This window comes from Euprymna scolopes, chromosome 41 (assembly GCF_053919585.1).
Source record: "Euprymna scolopes isolate OS-2025 chromosome 41, ASM5391958v1, whole genome shotgun sequence".
In the NCBI taxonomy this organism is placed as follows: domain Eukaryota; kingdom Metazoa; phylum Mollusca; class Cephalopoda; order Sepiida; family Sepiolidae; genus Euprymna; species Euprymna scolopes.
The window spans coordinates 10,959,769-10,976,914 of record NC_136522.1 but is presented as its reverse complement, the minus strand read 5'-3'; the positions used below and the strand labels follow the sequence as shown (position 1 = coordinate 10,976,914).

General features: G+C 31.9%; 1 protein-coding gene across 3 annotated transcripts in view; it reads right to left on the bottom strand.

The window, feature by feature from the left end:
• LOC145266351 (serine protease svh-1-like) overlaps nt 1-17,146 on the bottom strand; it is a 228,974-nt gene that overhangs the window by 192,241 nt on the left and 19,587 nt on the right. For all 3 annotated transcript variants that reach the window (XM_080121964.1, XM_080121966.1, XM_080121965.1), the window contains exons 2-4: nt 11,583-11,609; nt 7,235-7,258; nt 6,465-6,497 (exon numbers count right to left, since the gene is read on the bottom strand). In XM_080121964.1, coding sequence (XP_079978090.1) covers nt 6,465-6,497; nt 7,235-7,258; nt 11,583-11,609 — 84 coding nt within the window. The remainder of the gene's footprint in view (nt 1-6,464; nt 6,498-7,234; nt 7,259-11,582; nt 11,610-17,146) is intronic.

Genomic DNA, 17,146 nt, shown 5'->3' with positions numbered 1-17,146 from the left:
AATGCCGAGATCAGCAGAGAACACGTACAGCACCTGGAAATTCCAAATGGTCACCCATTTAGTGCTGACCAGGTTCAACATTGCTTAACTTCGGTGATCCATCGGGAACCGGTGTGTTAATTATTATATGATTATGTTGCACTTCATAAAAGTGTAGTAAATTATGAGCAAGCAACGATTCTGCCATTATCCAACAACCATGAGGTTGTTTACACAGCAACTGAGATGGCTAACCTCCACTTCAGACCCAACAACTCACTCCTTCCCAAATTTTCCTTTTTCAGACAGAAGCCACACTCGATAATCTGAAAATCAGCTCTTCTTATAGTCATTATATCATAAAAAATAGACACCTCGAAGGTATGTGGGTCTGATCTCATGCCTGCTATACTATTAATAAAACTACTATTCAAAAAATGCTATACTATCAATAAAATGCTAAACTATTAAAAAATGCTATAATATAAAAAAATTCTATACTATTCAAAAAAATGCTATACAATAAATAAATACTATACTATTCAAAAAATGCTATACAATAAATACTATACTATTCAAAAAATGCTATACAATTAAAAAATGCTATACTATTCAAAAATGCTATAATATAAAAAAATACTATACTATTCAAAAGATGCTATAATTTAAAAAATGCTATACTATTCAAAAAATTCTATACTATTAAAAAATGCTATACTATTCAAAAAATTCTATACTATTAAAAAATGCTATACAATAAAAAAAAATGCTATACAATAAAAAAATGCTATACAATTAAAAAAAATGCTATACTATTAATAAAATGCTAAACTATTAAAAAATGCTATAATATAAAAAAATTCTATACTATTCAAAAAATTCTATACAATTAAAAAAATGCTATACTATTCAAAAATGCTATAATATAAAAAAATACTATACTATTCAAAAGATGCTATAATTTAAAAAATGCTATACTATTCAAAAAATTCTATACTATTAAAAAATGCTATACAATAAAAAAAATGCTATACAATAAAAAAAACTGTATACAATAAAAAAAAATGCTGTACTATTCAAAAAATGCTATACAATAAATAAAAACGCTATACTATTAAAAAAAAAATGCTCCATTGATATTGCCCAAGTTCTTTCCAAACTGTTCATCCTTACCGAATCTTGCTTCCCTGACTGCTAGAAAATTGTTTCTGTGTTGCCAGTTTTAAAAATTCCTGGAGAAAGAACTCACCCATGCAATTATCGCCCCATAAACCTCCTTTCTCTGTTCACCAAAATATTTTAGTCCTTAATCAATATGGTTCTAGTTCACCACCTTATAAATGCTCAACTTCTTTCCAATCGAGATTATGAATTCAAACAAGCTCGTTCTACTGTAGATATCCTAACTGTAATCTCTGAACGCATATAACATGCACTGGACAAGGCAGGGGGGGGTAAGGGCAGTAGCCCTAGATATATCTAAGACTTTTGGCAGGATCTTGTATAAAGGTTTTCTCATGACAATTAAATCATATGATAATACTGGAAGAATACATAATATAATCAAATCCTTCTTAGACAAGAGAAAGTTGGTCATACATCAAAACAACATGATATAACTACAGATGTGACACAAGGGTCAACCCTTAGTCTTTTATTATTTCTGATATTCATAAACAACCACCCTGATAAAATTGTCTCCGAAATAGCTATATTTGCTGATCACAGCATGGTCTATAACAGACACGAGGGGAAAACAAATGGACACATACCTAAGGCAATGGTGGAAACCTTAGAATAAAACCTTCAGTCTGTAGTGGAATGGGGACGTAAATGGATGGTAACATTCAATGCTACTAAGATTAAGCTTCTTTCCTTTAACAATTACAAGAAACTTCCTCAACTACTGATTGCCATGACTAATAATATGCTTAATATTCACAGGCAACATGAATTGGAACAAATAAATTGAGGACATTGCCAAGGTTGCTGCAAAAAGATGCGCTCTCTCTCTCTACAGGGCCATAGTTACAATTGAGAGCATCCTATATCTCTACAAAGCCACAATTCACCCATGCATGGGGTAGAGTTGCCACATCTGGCACATCTGGGCTAGTGCATCTGCCACTAGTCTCTCGCTTTTAGAGAGGATCCAAAATATATTGCAATATCAACCAATCTCCAACTCCCGTCCCATCGCCACAATGTTGCATCCCTGTCCCTCTTTTACAAGTATTTAAATGAAATGTGCTCCACCGAACTCAAATCACTTGTACCCCCTCGGCATAAATACCAAACAGCTAATTCTGTAAACAGCAAAATCCCACCCCTTCTCTGTAAAGATCTCTAGATGTCGGAAGTTCTTCTACTCTAGTAGTTTATTGTGTTATTACCTGTTGGCTATCTATAGATTTCTTTGGCTCTCCCTTACTCCATGCATATTCTAATCTTTGTTAATGTTTCTGTGAGAATTTAGAGAAAGAGTGATTCTCTTTTTTACCGTCATCACGCCCCAACACATATGTAAATTAGATAGCAAAATAATAAGTCCTTTTACGTCTGTATAACAATAATAAGCAATTATAACACTTCTATGCAATGATAACAATGCTGCTACTACTACTATTGTCACTACTACTTGCGCTACTACTATTACTACTAATAATAATAGTTGATACCACGGACACGTATGTATATTAGATGGCAAAATAATAAATATTTTAGTTCTATATAAGAATAATAAAGAATCATAATACTTCTATATAATAAGAACAAAGCTACTACTACAACTATTACTGCTACTGTCACTACTAATACTACTACTAATAATAATAATAATTATAATAGTAATAATAGTAGATACCACAAGCACGTATGTAAATTAGATTGCAAAATGATAAGCCTTTTACCTCTATATAACAATAATAATTACAATGCTTCTATATAATAATAACGATGCTACTATTGCTGCTACTACTACTAATATAATTGATAATAATTCTGATTTTGTTTATCAACGTCTCTCTGAAAAGAGATGGGATTCATTTCCAGAGAATTTCCCTCAATCCCAGCTCCAAACCAGGAGCTTAAAAGATCAAGGGTTTTTCTAAGGATGTTGGTGATACCTACAATAGCAGAGGTTGGGGGCCTCCTAAGACATTGGGGATTCGTAGTTTTTTCAATTGTCTTTCCAGACGACTTGATACTACTCCTAGCGTACCAACTACAACCAGGATTATTTATGTTTTAACCCCGTGTATATGCCTTAACTCCAAGGCTAATGGAGCATAATTCCTCCACTTCTCGTTCTCCTTCTCTCTCATGCGCCTGTTCCAGAGTACGGATAAGTCTACAATCTGCCAGTTTTTTTTTTTTGTTTTTTTTTTAGACCTTATCAATGACGACCAAATCCGGACGATTATGTTCCAATTGCTTAGTCGTCATGACACTTTTGTCCCACCATACCTCTACATTGCCATCCTCACTTGTTCCCATTTCATCAGGCACCTCCTCAAACCACTTTCCAGCACACTTAACCCCAACTTCTTACAGACCTCCCAATATATCCAGAGCCCCATGCGATCATATCTTTTGCGGTACTCTCTCTGGGCCAATCCACTGCACCCTACTGCAAGGTGCGCAATTGACTCTAAGGCCTGCCTTACCACAAATTTTTTTGAAGCATATTCCTCTATTAGATCCACTTTTTTGAACAGTCGTTCCTAATGCCAGCTTTTGTGCTGCACAAACAAAAGTTTCAATACTCTTAGCCAGATACCCAGCTCTAAGCCATTGCCATGATCTTTCATCAGTCACATCTGCTACATCCTAGAAGAACTTTCTGTGCATTTTCTTCCTAGCCAATTCCTCTGCTCTCGGTCCATATGTTTCACATATTCAGCCTTGATCTCACATACCTCCACTTCATTGGCCACAACCTTGAGCATCCACTCCTCACTTCTAACTACATGCTCCTTCAATGACATCTCCTCAGATCTAACACAATCTTTTACACTTTTCAATCCTCTCCCACCATCTTTCCTCTTTTGATACAGCCTTGCTACGCTATTTCTAATGTGGAATATACCAAACATTGCTAAAACTTTTCTTGTCTAATATCCATGGAATGCAACGCCTTGTCAGACCATTCGAAAATTCCCACAATAATAATAATAATAATAATAATAATAATAATAATAATAATAATAATAATAATAATAATAACACTGATAATAATGATAAAAATAATAATAATAATAATAACAACAATAATAATAAAAATGATAATAATAAAATAATAATAATAATAATAATAATAATAAAAATAAATAATAATAATAATAATTCTACTACTACTACTACTAATAATAATAATAATAATAATAATAATAATAATGATAATAATAAAATAATAATAATAAAATAATAATAATAATAAAATAATAATAATAATAATAATAAAATAATACTAATAATAATACCAATAATAATAATGATAATAATACTACTACTAATAATAATATTAATAATAATAATAATAATAATAATAATAATAATAATAACAATAATAATAATGAGGATAATATAAAAGTAAAGAGATTCATTATTTTTCATTATGCAATATTATATTATATGGAAAAATGCGCGCATGAAAAGTAATATTCTTAAGATTTTATTAAACCTGGAAAAAAGTAAAGGACAAGAAATTCAACCTGGAAAAGTAAAGAACAAGATATTCTAGTAAAGTAAAAAATAAGAATTTTTTAAACTTTCATTTTTAGATAGATAGATAGATAGATAGATAGATAGATAGATAGATATAATATATGTTGTTGTTTATTGTTGAGTTAGAAAGTCGCTGGATTGAACTTATTTCCCCCCTATTATTTGCATATATTTATGTAGTGAAAATTGTTTGAATAAAATTAATTCATTAGTTAGTTAGTTAGTAGATGGAATTAATAATTTTATAATTTACATAAAAATTAATAATTTTATTATATCATAATTAGGATCATTTAATTCTTTCTAACTCAACAATAAACAACAACATATGCAAATAATAAATAAAATATTTATCAATATTCAAATTTTATTTTTAGCTGCAATATTTTAAGTCTAAAAAATTCTTATTTTTTACTTTACTAGAATATCTTGTTCTTTACTTTTCCAGGTTGAATTTCTTGTCCTTTACTTTTCCAGGTTTAATAAAATCTTAAGAATATTACTTTTCATGCGTGCATTTTTCCATATAATCCATGATTTTTCCAGGCATTGCTATTGTATTAATATATAAATTTATAATATTTATTAATGATTGTCAATAAAAATTAGCTCTCAAACACACATTTATGCAATATTTATCATTCAATCACAGTAGTTCCGAGCCAGGGTCTCTACCGAGACTGCGGTTCATGAATTCGTGATCTGTATAGAGCGTAAACTAAAAAAAAAAGAAGATGGCACTCGGTGTCTTTTTAGATATCGTTGGAGCTTTTAACAACATACCCTTCAGTAGTATGTTCAAGTCGCTATGAGAACTTAATGTGCCACCAGTACTCATCCGATGAATTGAGTATATGGTGACGCACAGAACAGTTCAAGTAGAACTACTGAGGGCAACTGTTAAAAGGGAAGTAGTTAAATGAAACCCCCAAAGTGGGATTTTATCACCTTTACTATGGAACTGTATGCTGAATCCTCTTTTAAAGGAGTTTAAAAATAGGAATATTTATGCCCAGGCTGATGCTGATGACATCACAGTGCTGGTCGCGGGTTCAAAAGCATCATTGGTCAGACGCATTGCCAAAATGGGACTACATTTTTCATCAAATGTGATAATGAAAAATTTTAGTTCATTCAAAGAATATGTATATCATAGAATTCACTAATATTTTTAATCGATAAATTCACCATTTTTTGCTCTAAAATCATAAGGAGAGTTAAAAAAAAAATTAGTTTTTTAAAAAAAGTTCGGTTTTTTAATTATAAAAAAAAACGATACACGGGATTGAACCTAAAATCTTTCAACCAACCCCCGGTACTCTAACCGTTACGCTAACATGTCATATTGGCAAAATTGCAGTAAAAAATATTTATATACAAAAAAGTTATGCAAAATAAAAAAAAAGCGTTAGTCACTTATGTACTTACTCTCCTGTTTGTGAACCCGCATATTTTGTTGTAACTTTTTTTCTACTGAACCAATTTTCGAAAAATTTTTTTCAAAATGTAGCTAATGAGGTGTTCAATCCAACTATATAACCTGTTTGAAATTTGGTTGCGAACGGAATTAGTGGTGGGGGGTTGAATGTGTCTCGATTCATTCAATTTCGGACTTAAGCATAATATTCAACCACTACCGTGGTTGAATGATAATATAAATTATGCAATATGAATGCGTTAAAAAGATAGAAGTCACAATTTATGAGTTTTCAAACGAAATCAACGGATGTTTTAAAGATGAAAATGAAATATTTACTCACGGCTTTCTTTTCTTTTCCTCGTAGATTGCCGCACTAAAATAAAATTGAAGAGCCATAAAAAATTATTATTAAACATGAATAAAATACACATATACAAACACAGGATAAACATTTTTATCTAAGAATTAGAGAAATGTTATAAAAAATAAAAGAAGTATCAATATGTTGAATGCAAATTTTCTAGCATCCTGGTCTCGCCACCAAAATTTTATTATGTAGCATAAGAGATGAATAAAATATACTAAAGCAAAGAAGTTTTTAGATTAGTAATTGGGTAAAAACGCTGTGAATAATAAAATATGTAGAATAGTAGATGTATAAAATACATATATACTAAAAAGGAACAACTGCAACTATTTTCTTATATTATATATATATATATAAAGTTTAAAAATTGGAGACCTGTCATAAATGATCAAAGAAATAGCATCCTGGTCACGGCACCAACATTTGTTATGGAGAATTGTGGATCAATGGCAAACAAATAGCAGTAAAATAAAGTCTCTTTGGTGAAGGTAAAAAAGAAAAACTAAAACAAAAAGGATATAAGAAAGAAAGTGTCTCTTTCAGTATAAATGCGATAGAAACACTATTACATATTAATATTCAGATATCGATACTTTAACCTTTATTATTCATGAGCTTAAAATACGACTTTCCTGATATAATCAGATAGACAGTTTCATTTTTATATAGATAGATAGATAGATAGATAGATAGATAGATAGATAGAATATATTCCTTTGGTTAAATAACATTAAAGTTCTTACCCACTCTCTTTGAAGCTCTTTGCACTGAAAAGAAAATGTAAAAATAAAAATAGAGTTAAAAAGTGAAAGACATTTTTTAAAATCATTACAATCTATCAGGTTGACAAGAAAGTTCTTGTAAGTTCGTTTTTAACTTTTAAATTCTAATGAACACATCTCAGCTCAAACAGAAATTTATTTTTCGAGATAAGCTCCATTAGAATCAACACACATTTACCAACGCAAAGCAAGTGTATTTATGCTAGTAACGTAAAAAATCTTGCGTTCTGGTGGCGATGAAGTCGTTGAAGGTGTTTTTGATATTATTTATGATTTTGAAGCATTTCTCATACAGAAAGTTGGAGGAGAATTGTGCCTTTTTTATTGACTAGTGCTGCGTGCTGTTGTCGAAGTTTCTGATGCATTTCATCCATTTCTTTACAGTACTTTGCTGCCGTAATGGTTTCGCCTGCATTAAAAAAAAAACTCTAATGAATAAGACCAGTTGCAGACTATCAAACAGTCAGCATGACCTTCTTTTGATGCAACAATGGTTTTTGGAAGTGTCGTGGAGATTTCTTGGCGTCTAACCACTGAGCCGAGCATCGCCAGTTGTCGTACAGAACCCAGTTTTTATCACAAAAACCCAGTCAAGAAACAAGTCATTCTTGTTTTGTAAAAGAAAGGAATATGGCACTTCATAACGGGGTTTCTTTTAGTTGTCATTCAATTCGTGAGGCGCTCATTTATCAAGTTCTTTTGTCTTTCGAATCTCTCTTAAGTGGTTGGAAATCATCGTATACGTTACGTCTAATTCAGAAGCAAGTTCTCAAACAGTTGTGCGTGGATTGGCTTTGACTAAGGCTTTTAATTGATCTTTGTCAACTCCCAATGGCCGATCAATATGCTCATAATCTTCAAGATTCTCGTCAACGCCACAAAATTTCTTAAACCACCATTATGCTGTGCGTTCAGTAGTGGTTTTCTGGGCCAAACGCTTCACTGATATCGCGAGCTGTTTCAGCAGGTTTTCGGCCTAGCTTGAATTGTAATAAGAAAATTGGGTGGATTTGCCTTTTTCTATCTTGTATTTAACGTTCTGAAAAGAAGACATAATTGTTTTAAAACGATTGTAATTTAAACGATTGGATAGAGCGAAAAACGCTCTTTAAAATGGTATATAAAGTAAAGGTATTATGAGGAAAATTTATTTGAAAATAAATCATTTGAAATCAAAATTAAATATAAACTCGTTATCAACGCAATAAATATAAGAGAAAGTTCTTGTCAACCTAATATGGCGATAACGAGTGAATAACTTCATAAAAATCAAAGATGACGTAAATATCATTAAACACAGTTGAAACTATTCTCCAATTTTTTTTTTTTTTTTTTCAGATTTATTTAATCATGCCCAGATTATTTTTATTTTCTTTTAAAGTTAAGGAGTTCTTAATCTTCTGATGAGTCAGGGTGAAAAATATTCAAAAACTGACATAGTAATTATACAATTGTTTCTGCGCTACGAAACAGGTTCAGTCAAGAATTGAACATTTTAACCTGCTGAAAGAAATAAACGGTAAGATGAATAACATCTTGGAATTTGAAATATAGACGTTTTGCCATTTATATATATATATATATATATATATATATATATATATATATATATATATATTTGGTTGGTGCAAAAATAATGTTTTTTTTAATTTAAACTATATATATCAAAACGACATTATTTTTGCACCAATTTAATATATATATATATATATATATATATATATATATATATATATATATATATATATATATATATATATATATATATATATATATATATATATACACACTCGGAATCGGAATCAGTAATTATATTAGAATCGGGAATTTAGTTCAGAATCGGTAATTGTATCGGAATCAGGAAAAATATTGGAATTGCCCTATCACTAATATATATATAATAGCAAAAGTACCCGTCGTTGACTGGGTTCAAAAACAGCCTATAGAAAATGGACTCGGATTTATAAAAGAAAGATAGGTTATGAAAAGGAAGGGTTGTACTTAAGAGATAGCTTCGAATTTGGGGGTATCAAAACCAAAGCAAAATATGATGAAAGTAAAAATAAATAGATAAACCCCATAATTTATTATACCATACCTGTTCACACTGAAACACTTATCACAATATTCTGTGAATCTATATTAAAGAACCTTGTTAAACTTTGTGACATATTTCCATTCTATGGAGGTTAGGCGCGAAGGAACACCTCATAATTTTATCATACCATATTTCTTCAAACTAAAACATAATTATCAAAGTATACTTACGCAGATAGATATGAAAAGTCTTTATTAAAGTTTGTGCCTATTTCCATTCTATGGAGGCCAGGCGTGAACGCAAACCCCATAATTTTATTATACCATCCCTATTTAAGTTAAAACATACTTATCAAAGTATTCTTATGTACATCTATATCAAAAACACTTGTAAACATTATTTTTTAATTCTTAAATTTTTTATTTCCATACTTTGTGGACCAGACGCGAACGCAGACCCCACAATTTTAATGAACCACCGTTCTGCCAGATCAAACATACCCATTCCTGTGTCTCAATACATCTTCTATCATTATATGTAATCAGTTTTTTTTAAAATAGTCAACCATATAGGAGCCTATTCGTGACCACACACACACACACACACACACACACACACACACACACACACACACACATTCAGCTTTATATTATATATGTGTGTGTGTGTGTGTGTGTGTGTGTGTGTGTGTGTGTGTGTGTGTGAACAGAATTATAGATAAGAGAAATCAATATACTGATATATATAAATTTATTTGTCAATTCAGTATGAAAAATATTAAATGGAGGATGTGTAATGAATGCTCTTTATACCTAGGTATTTCGATGCCTAATGCTTCTCATCAGGTGCTTATTTAACCCCCTCAAATATGTATATATACACGAGGGGCGTTCCAGAAGTAATGCCTCACATTTTTATTCCACCTGAATAGATCAAAGGGGTTGTAATTTACATCATTATGATGACTGAACTTATGCATTTATGACCTGAAAGTTTAATCTCTCTGTTACAGATAATGACGGTGTATGACTAAGAAAGCAACCCTGTCATGGACGTCCTTCAGAAGCAGAGGTGTGCCAGTGAGTTCCTGGCAAAGGTGAGTCGAGAATGGTGGTGACTATGTAGAAAAATATATTCTGGAGCACAACAGGTCGCTCATTTTAATGGTTCCATTCCCATCTTTGTAGCTCTTCAACTTTTTGAATAAAAAAATTGGAGGTTTTACTTTTTGGAACGATTTCATGATGTTGAAGGAGTGTAAAATTTAATTATCGCAGTTATGAAGAGAAAACTTTTTTAATAGTCATAATTAAATGTAATATGTAATACAGAAAAAATCAGCTGGCTGGTTTCGCCCTCACTCAACAAGATCCGTATCAGGAATTTTTAAGGAGAAAAACGAGTGAAACTGTATATTTAAAATAAAACCAGCATTATAGTACATATACAACGGAGGAATATCCTAGAGCCTAATCATGTTTACATTAAAGAGACACCCCCCTGTTTACGGAGGGCCGTTTTAAACGAACATGAATATTTTCTAAGATCTTTAAATCATATTTCGAGTGAAGATGAAAATGCTAAACTTTGTTGTGCATGTAAGGTTTTTAAGTAAATAGTACGTTATAGAAGAGTCGTATATGTTATTTAAAACGTTCGTTGGTCGGTAGGTCTTATACCTAATTTTATTAGATATGTGTTGGTGGACTCTACTATCCAATCTCAGAGTCGTTTTATGCACGTAGTTGGCACTGCAACTACGTTTGAATTGATAAATCACATTATTATAGTGGAGGGAGGGTGGAGCGCTTTTTTAGGGGACGCCAATAACGATTATGTAGCGAACATAATACGTATATTAAGAAGCAAAATAGCAATTTTCTACTGTTGAACCGATTTGCTTGGCGTATGTCCCTATTGACTATTGTACACTCAATAACCCTTATCTTTGAGTAGCCTCCGGGCCTTGATCAGTAGTGATTCCTTTGGAGAAAAAAAAAAAAAAACAAATATAATTAGCCATCCTATTAGATTTTATTTCGTAAAAATTAAGGTTTTTTTTTTTTTTCGTTCAATGACTGCCATAAGCCACATCAAAAGAGTAACTGTTATTGGACAAAAAAACATCGACCAAAAGCATAACTTCCTTTGGCAGAGATAATAATTCTGTCTCTGAAGAAAAAACTGCATGGGCATAAGAAAGAAAGAAAGAAAATAAGAAAGAAAGAAAGAAAGAAAGAAAGAAAGAAAAATATAATTTCCCAGACTTACTCTTTTTGGATTCTTTGAATGACGACACTGCAAGATAAAAACAAAGAAAGGTTAGTGTCATTCTGATTTATAAATATATATAAAAAAAAAAAAATGGGTTGTTCGTAGTCGAGGACTGTAATTAGATAAGATTCGTGTGTATAAAAACATACAAGATTAGAACTGTTAAATTTCCACATAAATGGGGAGGCTCCATGTTTTGACAAGCTTCTGGGCTTGATCTTTACTCCTGATCTGAAATGAAACACATACATCAAATCTGTTGCCAAGGTCGCTGGATAAATGGTAGGATCCTTTTACCGCTCCAGTAGATATCTCACTCTAGATGCAATTCTCTATCTATATAAACGCCAAGTACGGCAAATGATGGAGTACTGTTGCCACATCTGGGCAGAAGCTGCTACAAGCAGCTTATCCTGTCTTGGCAGAGTTCAAAATAGACTTCGTAGCCTAGTAGGGGATGTCCTTTTCTCTTCCTTGCAACCTTTATCTCACAGAAGAGATGTTGCGAGCCTGTCTCTGCTTTATCATTAATTTCATTGCAAGTGCTCATCTGAGCTTCAATCTATGCCCCCCCTTTAAAGTACATCGATATTTCTTTATTGTAGTGTCCCTATTTACTTGCCTCCCCACGAGGGCAGAGTTAGATACAAGGTCGGTTTTAATGTGCGGAAAATCCAGCTCCCTAAAATGCGACACTCTGGATAGGAACAAAAAAAATGCCTCAATCATGAAGGATTTCTTCTCCACTGACCGAGGACAGAAAAGGTGAAGTGGAGCATTAAAACAGATACTACTACTGTGATATTTTCCGGAAGGCAAGAAGAAGAAGAAGAAGAAGAAGAAGAAGAAGAAGAAGAAGAAGAAGAAGAAGAAGGCGATGATGAAGAAGAGGAAGAAAAAGAAGACAAAGAAGAAGACGAAGAAAAGAAAAAGAAGAAGAAGAAGAAGAAGAAGAAGAAGAAGAAGAAGGCGATGATGAAGAAGAGGAAGAAAAAGAAGACAAAGAAGAAGACGAAGAAAAGAAGAAGAAGAAGAAGAAGAAGAGGAAGAAGAAGAAGAAGAAGAAAATGAAGAAGAAGAAGAAGAAGGCGATGATGAAGAAGAGGAAGAAAAAGAAGACAAAGAAGAAGACGAAGAAAGGAAAAAGATAACGAAGTAGAAGAAAAAGCGACGAATAAGAAGAAAAATAATAAAACAAAGAAGATGAAGAGAAGAAAAGAATAATAAAAAGATGATAATGAAGAAAAGAAGACGAAGAAGACGATAAAGAAAAAAAAGAAGACGATGAAGAAAAAAGAAGACGATAAAGAAAAAAGAAGACGATAAAGAAAAAAGAAGACGATGAAGAAAAAAGAAGACGATAAAGAAAAAAGAAGACGATAAAGAAAAAAGAAGACGATGAAGAAAAAAGAAGACGATGAAACAGAGGACGAAAAAGAAGAACAAAAGTTATCGCGAAGTATAAACAAGCAAAATCATATAGAAATCAGTTAGTTACAACTTTTCACAAAGTTTTATAAAAATCCAATGCCCCAATTTTTTCTAATAAACACAAAAATGTCCATTTTAGCCATTTTAACCCGAAAGGCACCCCTAGGGGGACAACCGGAGTTTTCCCGGGAAATCCGTTCTGTTTCGTTTTTACTCATATCCTGTTTAATGTTTGTGCAAAATGTCAAAAAGTTCTAAGGCGTAGTTATTGAGAAAAGTACGAACAGACGAACGGACGAACGGACGATGGTGAATCCACAGATCCACCCTTCATTTGTCAGGGGATCAAATAGACCACCAAAAAGGACAAACCTTTCTTTTCTCACTCTCGGTCCACTGAATCCCGCCCCCCACCCCAGGCTGCGACAACTTCACTGAAGACCTCCACTGGACAACCTGGGAACACTTTAAGTTTCTGCCTCCCAATACGAGAACATCCAAGAACTTTGTATTCCTTTTCTTTTTCATTTCGGACGCAGCAGCCCCTCTTCTTTAGAAATAAACCCTTTCGTTGTTTTGTTCTAGAAAGAGACGTTGGTCAATTATTCTGTGTTTTTGTGTTGAGAATTATTTTTTTTATTATGGGTTTTGTGCACTCACTCTTAAAACCTACCTAAAAATGAATCGAGTCTCTCTGAAGAAAGGAACATTTAAACGCGAATCATCTATATATTAATGGGATATTGTTTTTTGTTTGTGTGTGTGTGTGTGTGTGTGTGTGTGTGTGTGTGTGTGTGTGTGTGTGTGTGTCACGCTTACATCCGAGTGACTGTCGTTTAATTGTTATGGACTTCCATTTCTGGTAATAAATAATTTTACCAAGAATTTTTTATAAGTTTTGGTTTCGGTTTCGATTATAGCTAATGGCACTTAAGTCATTTATTTCTTTTAATAAATAATTGGCGCTTCTACAGAATTTGGGACGAGATTTTGTAGTCAATGAATGGAGTTTTCAGAAAAAAACAATGGTTCAAGCTGTTTTTTTTTGTTGTTGTTTTTGTTTTTGTCTAAAATTCTAATAAGTTACAGTGGTAGTTTTCAAATTATGCAATCGAAATTACTCGAATATTACCCGAGTATAACAACTTTAATCGTGTTAGCAGATTAAAAATTGCCGCCATCTTGTTTAAATCAAAATGGAAAATTACCTGCCTTTTGAACAATCCTGTGTCTTACGATCGTTTTCATCAAACTCTATTTTTTATTTTCTTTAATAAATAATTTTCTACCTTATCGATTTTCGTAATGTTTGGATATAATCATTTTTAAAATTCGAGGAATACGTAGATAGCATTGTTTTCATGTGAAATTCAGTTTTACGATTTCCGAAATTTCGTCCCAATAGTGTAGAAGCGCCAAATAATTTTTCCAAGAATTCCTCATAAGTGTTGGTTTCGGTTATAGCTGAAGGAACTCAATATATATATATATATATATATATATATATATATATATATATATATATATATATATATATATATATATAACGTATAAGTCTGGAAGTGATCTTAGTTAAGTTTTGTCTCAGAATACTCCCGATAATTACCGATAATCGATAATCGAAACCGTTATTAAAATTTATCTATCATCGGTAAAGCCATTTTTTCCATGTCGTCGCTTAGCAACAATGATAGAACAACGGGCCGTGAAAATTCTACTGTGGGTAAGTTGATATCGTTTTTTTCTTGTTTTGTTTTTTTTGTTGTTTTGTTTTTTTTTTCTGCATGACGTGGTCTGTAGCTTAAAACTCGGCACGTAAATTTCTTAATTTTTTTTTCCTTAACTGCAAAGAATTTTTAAAGACTTTAAAATTTGCATGCTTTTTTTTGTTTTTTTTTTGTGTGTGTGTGTGTGTGTGTGTGTGTGTGTGTGTGTGTGTGTGTGTGTGTGTGTGTGTGTGTGTGTGTGTGTGTGTGTTTGCATGACGTGTTCTGTAGCTTTAAACCCCGCACGTAAATTTTTTTCGTTAACTAGAAAGAAGTTTATATTAAATAATTTTATAAAAGAAACAGTAGGTTGGCTAGAGTGCAAATATTGTGAACTAAATTATTGTATAGCGGAATGTGAAGCTTTCTTCCCGGGCGATTTCACAGATTTCGATGACAATAAAGATATAGAGTGCGAAATATTCTTTGATCATCTTTCAATCCCGCTAGTGCAGCGAACTAAAGCTTATAGTATCCATTCGATTAATAGGGATTAGTATTTAATGCAAAAATGAGCAAAACGTTTAACCATGTCTGACCAGATTAATTTTGTCTTCGATTGTTTTTGTTCCTTTGTTATTCCAGTTTTCTGCATTGTTATCTACCTTCAGTGTACGTATGAATGTTTGTGTACATATGAATGTTTGTGTACATATGAATGTTTGTGTACATATGAATGTTTGTGTGTATATGAATGTTTGTGTGTATATGAATGTTTGTGTATATATGAATGTTTGTGTATATATGAATGTTTGTGTACATATGAATGTTTGTGTACATATGAATGTTTGTGTACATATGAATGTTTGTGTACATATGAATGTTTGTATACATATGAATGTTTGTGTACATATGAATGTTTGTATACATATACACAGGCGGCAAAAAGAAAGTCCGTATGCGTAATTTTTTTTTTCAAAAACTGCAAATTTAAGCTAAATTTCATGTAACTGTTTAAACAAACTATACCTCATTTGATTGGCCTTTTAATCTTCTATAATTTTACCTGTTCATATTTGACTTTTAATTGAAATATTCTAGTGTTCACGTCAATTTAAAAAAATAACTTCAAATTGAGGAGGCAAAAAAAGTCCGCAAAATTAAATGTAACTTTAGGACATTAATGCAACACAAATACAACAGGAACACAATGAACTAGTTAATATTTAGTAGTATAGTCCTTCTGCAATTTGACAACCTGCAATCTTTTGGGAATTCCTTGAATTAGACTGCAGCAATACTCCGGGGAAAGTGCATCCCACTTTTCTTTAATTTTTGTCCAAAGTTCTTCCAAATTTGAAATTTTATCATTGCGTAGCTGTTGCTTGATGTAATGCCATACATTTTCGAACAGGTAAAAATATAGAAGAATAAAAGGCCAATCAAATGAGGTATAGTTTGTTTAAACAGTTACATTAAATTCAGCTTAAATTTGCAGTTTTTGAAAAAATTACAAGTGCGGACTTTCTTTTTGCCGCCTGTATATATATATATATATATATATATATATATATATATATATATATATATATATATGTGTGTGTGTGTGTGTGACTATTTTTAAAGATAATTAAATAGGGTTATTAGCGTCTGCAACCTTGGAGAAGTGGAAAATATTTTTCCTTACAAAAATCGCCCATATTTTTTGGACATTAACAAATATTATTTATTTATTTATTTATTTATAATTTTGTTTATAAAACAGTAATCTATGAACACATGTTGCGCTGTACTACAGCTCGTCGGCATAGCTTGACTGTTCTAGGATTCGAACCTAGGGTCATATGTATTGTGGTCGAGTGTGTTAACTGTTACGTCACTAGATCCTAAATGACTTTATGTGTTATTTTTTATCGCTTTTAAACTTATTTCGATTTTGTTGGCGATATATATAAAGCATTTGTATGACTGTTTGTTGATCGGATTATAGGATTAGTCCTATGAAACTATCGTGTTTATAAGATAATGCTCCTTTGTAAGGGAAAAAATAACACACACATACACACACGCACACACATACTAGATTGTGAAGTAGATTTCATACTTTTTAAAGACAGGAAATATTGATCAGTATACCACTTTCCCAGATGTGGAAGCAGTATTCTATCTTTGGTTTTTAATTTTTGAAATTCTGTATCCAAGAAAAAAATAATTCTGTACTCGCTTGTTTGCAATACAAGTTTTTTCTTTTAACGTCAAAGATGACCTCGTTCCCAAAACGTTGTCTTTGATGACTGACGAGTTCTCAAAAAGAATCCAACGTGACTTCATTTACCATAACTTTATTGGCCCGTTTTATGAACAATGGCAATTTCCCTAAACCACTTAGATTCTTATCTTTCTGCACTATATATCAGTCCACTG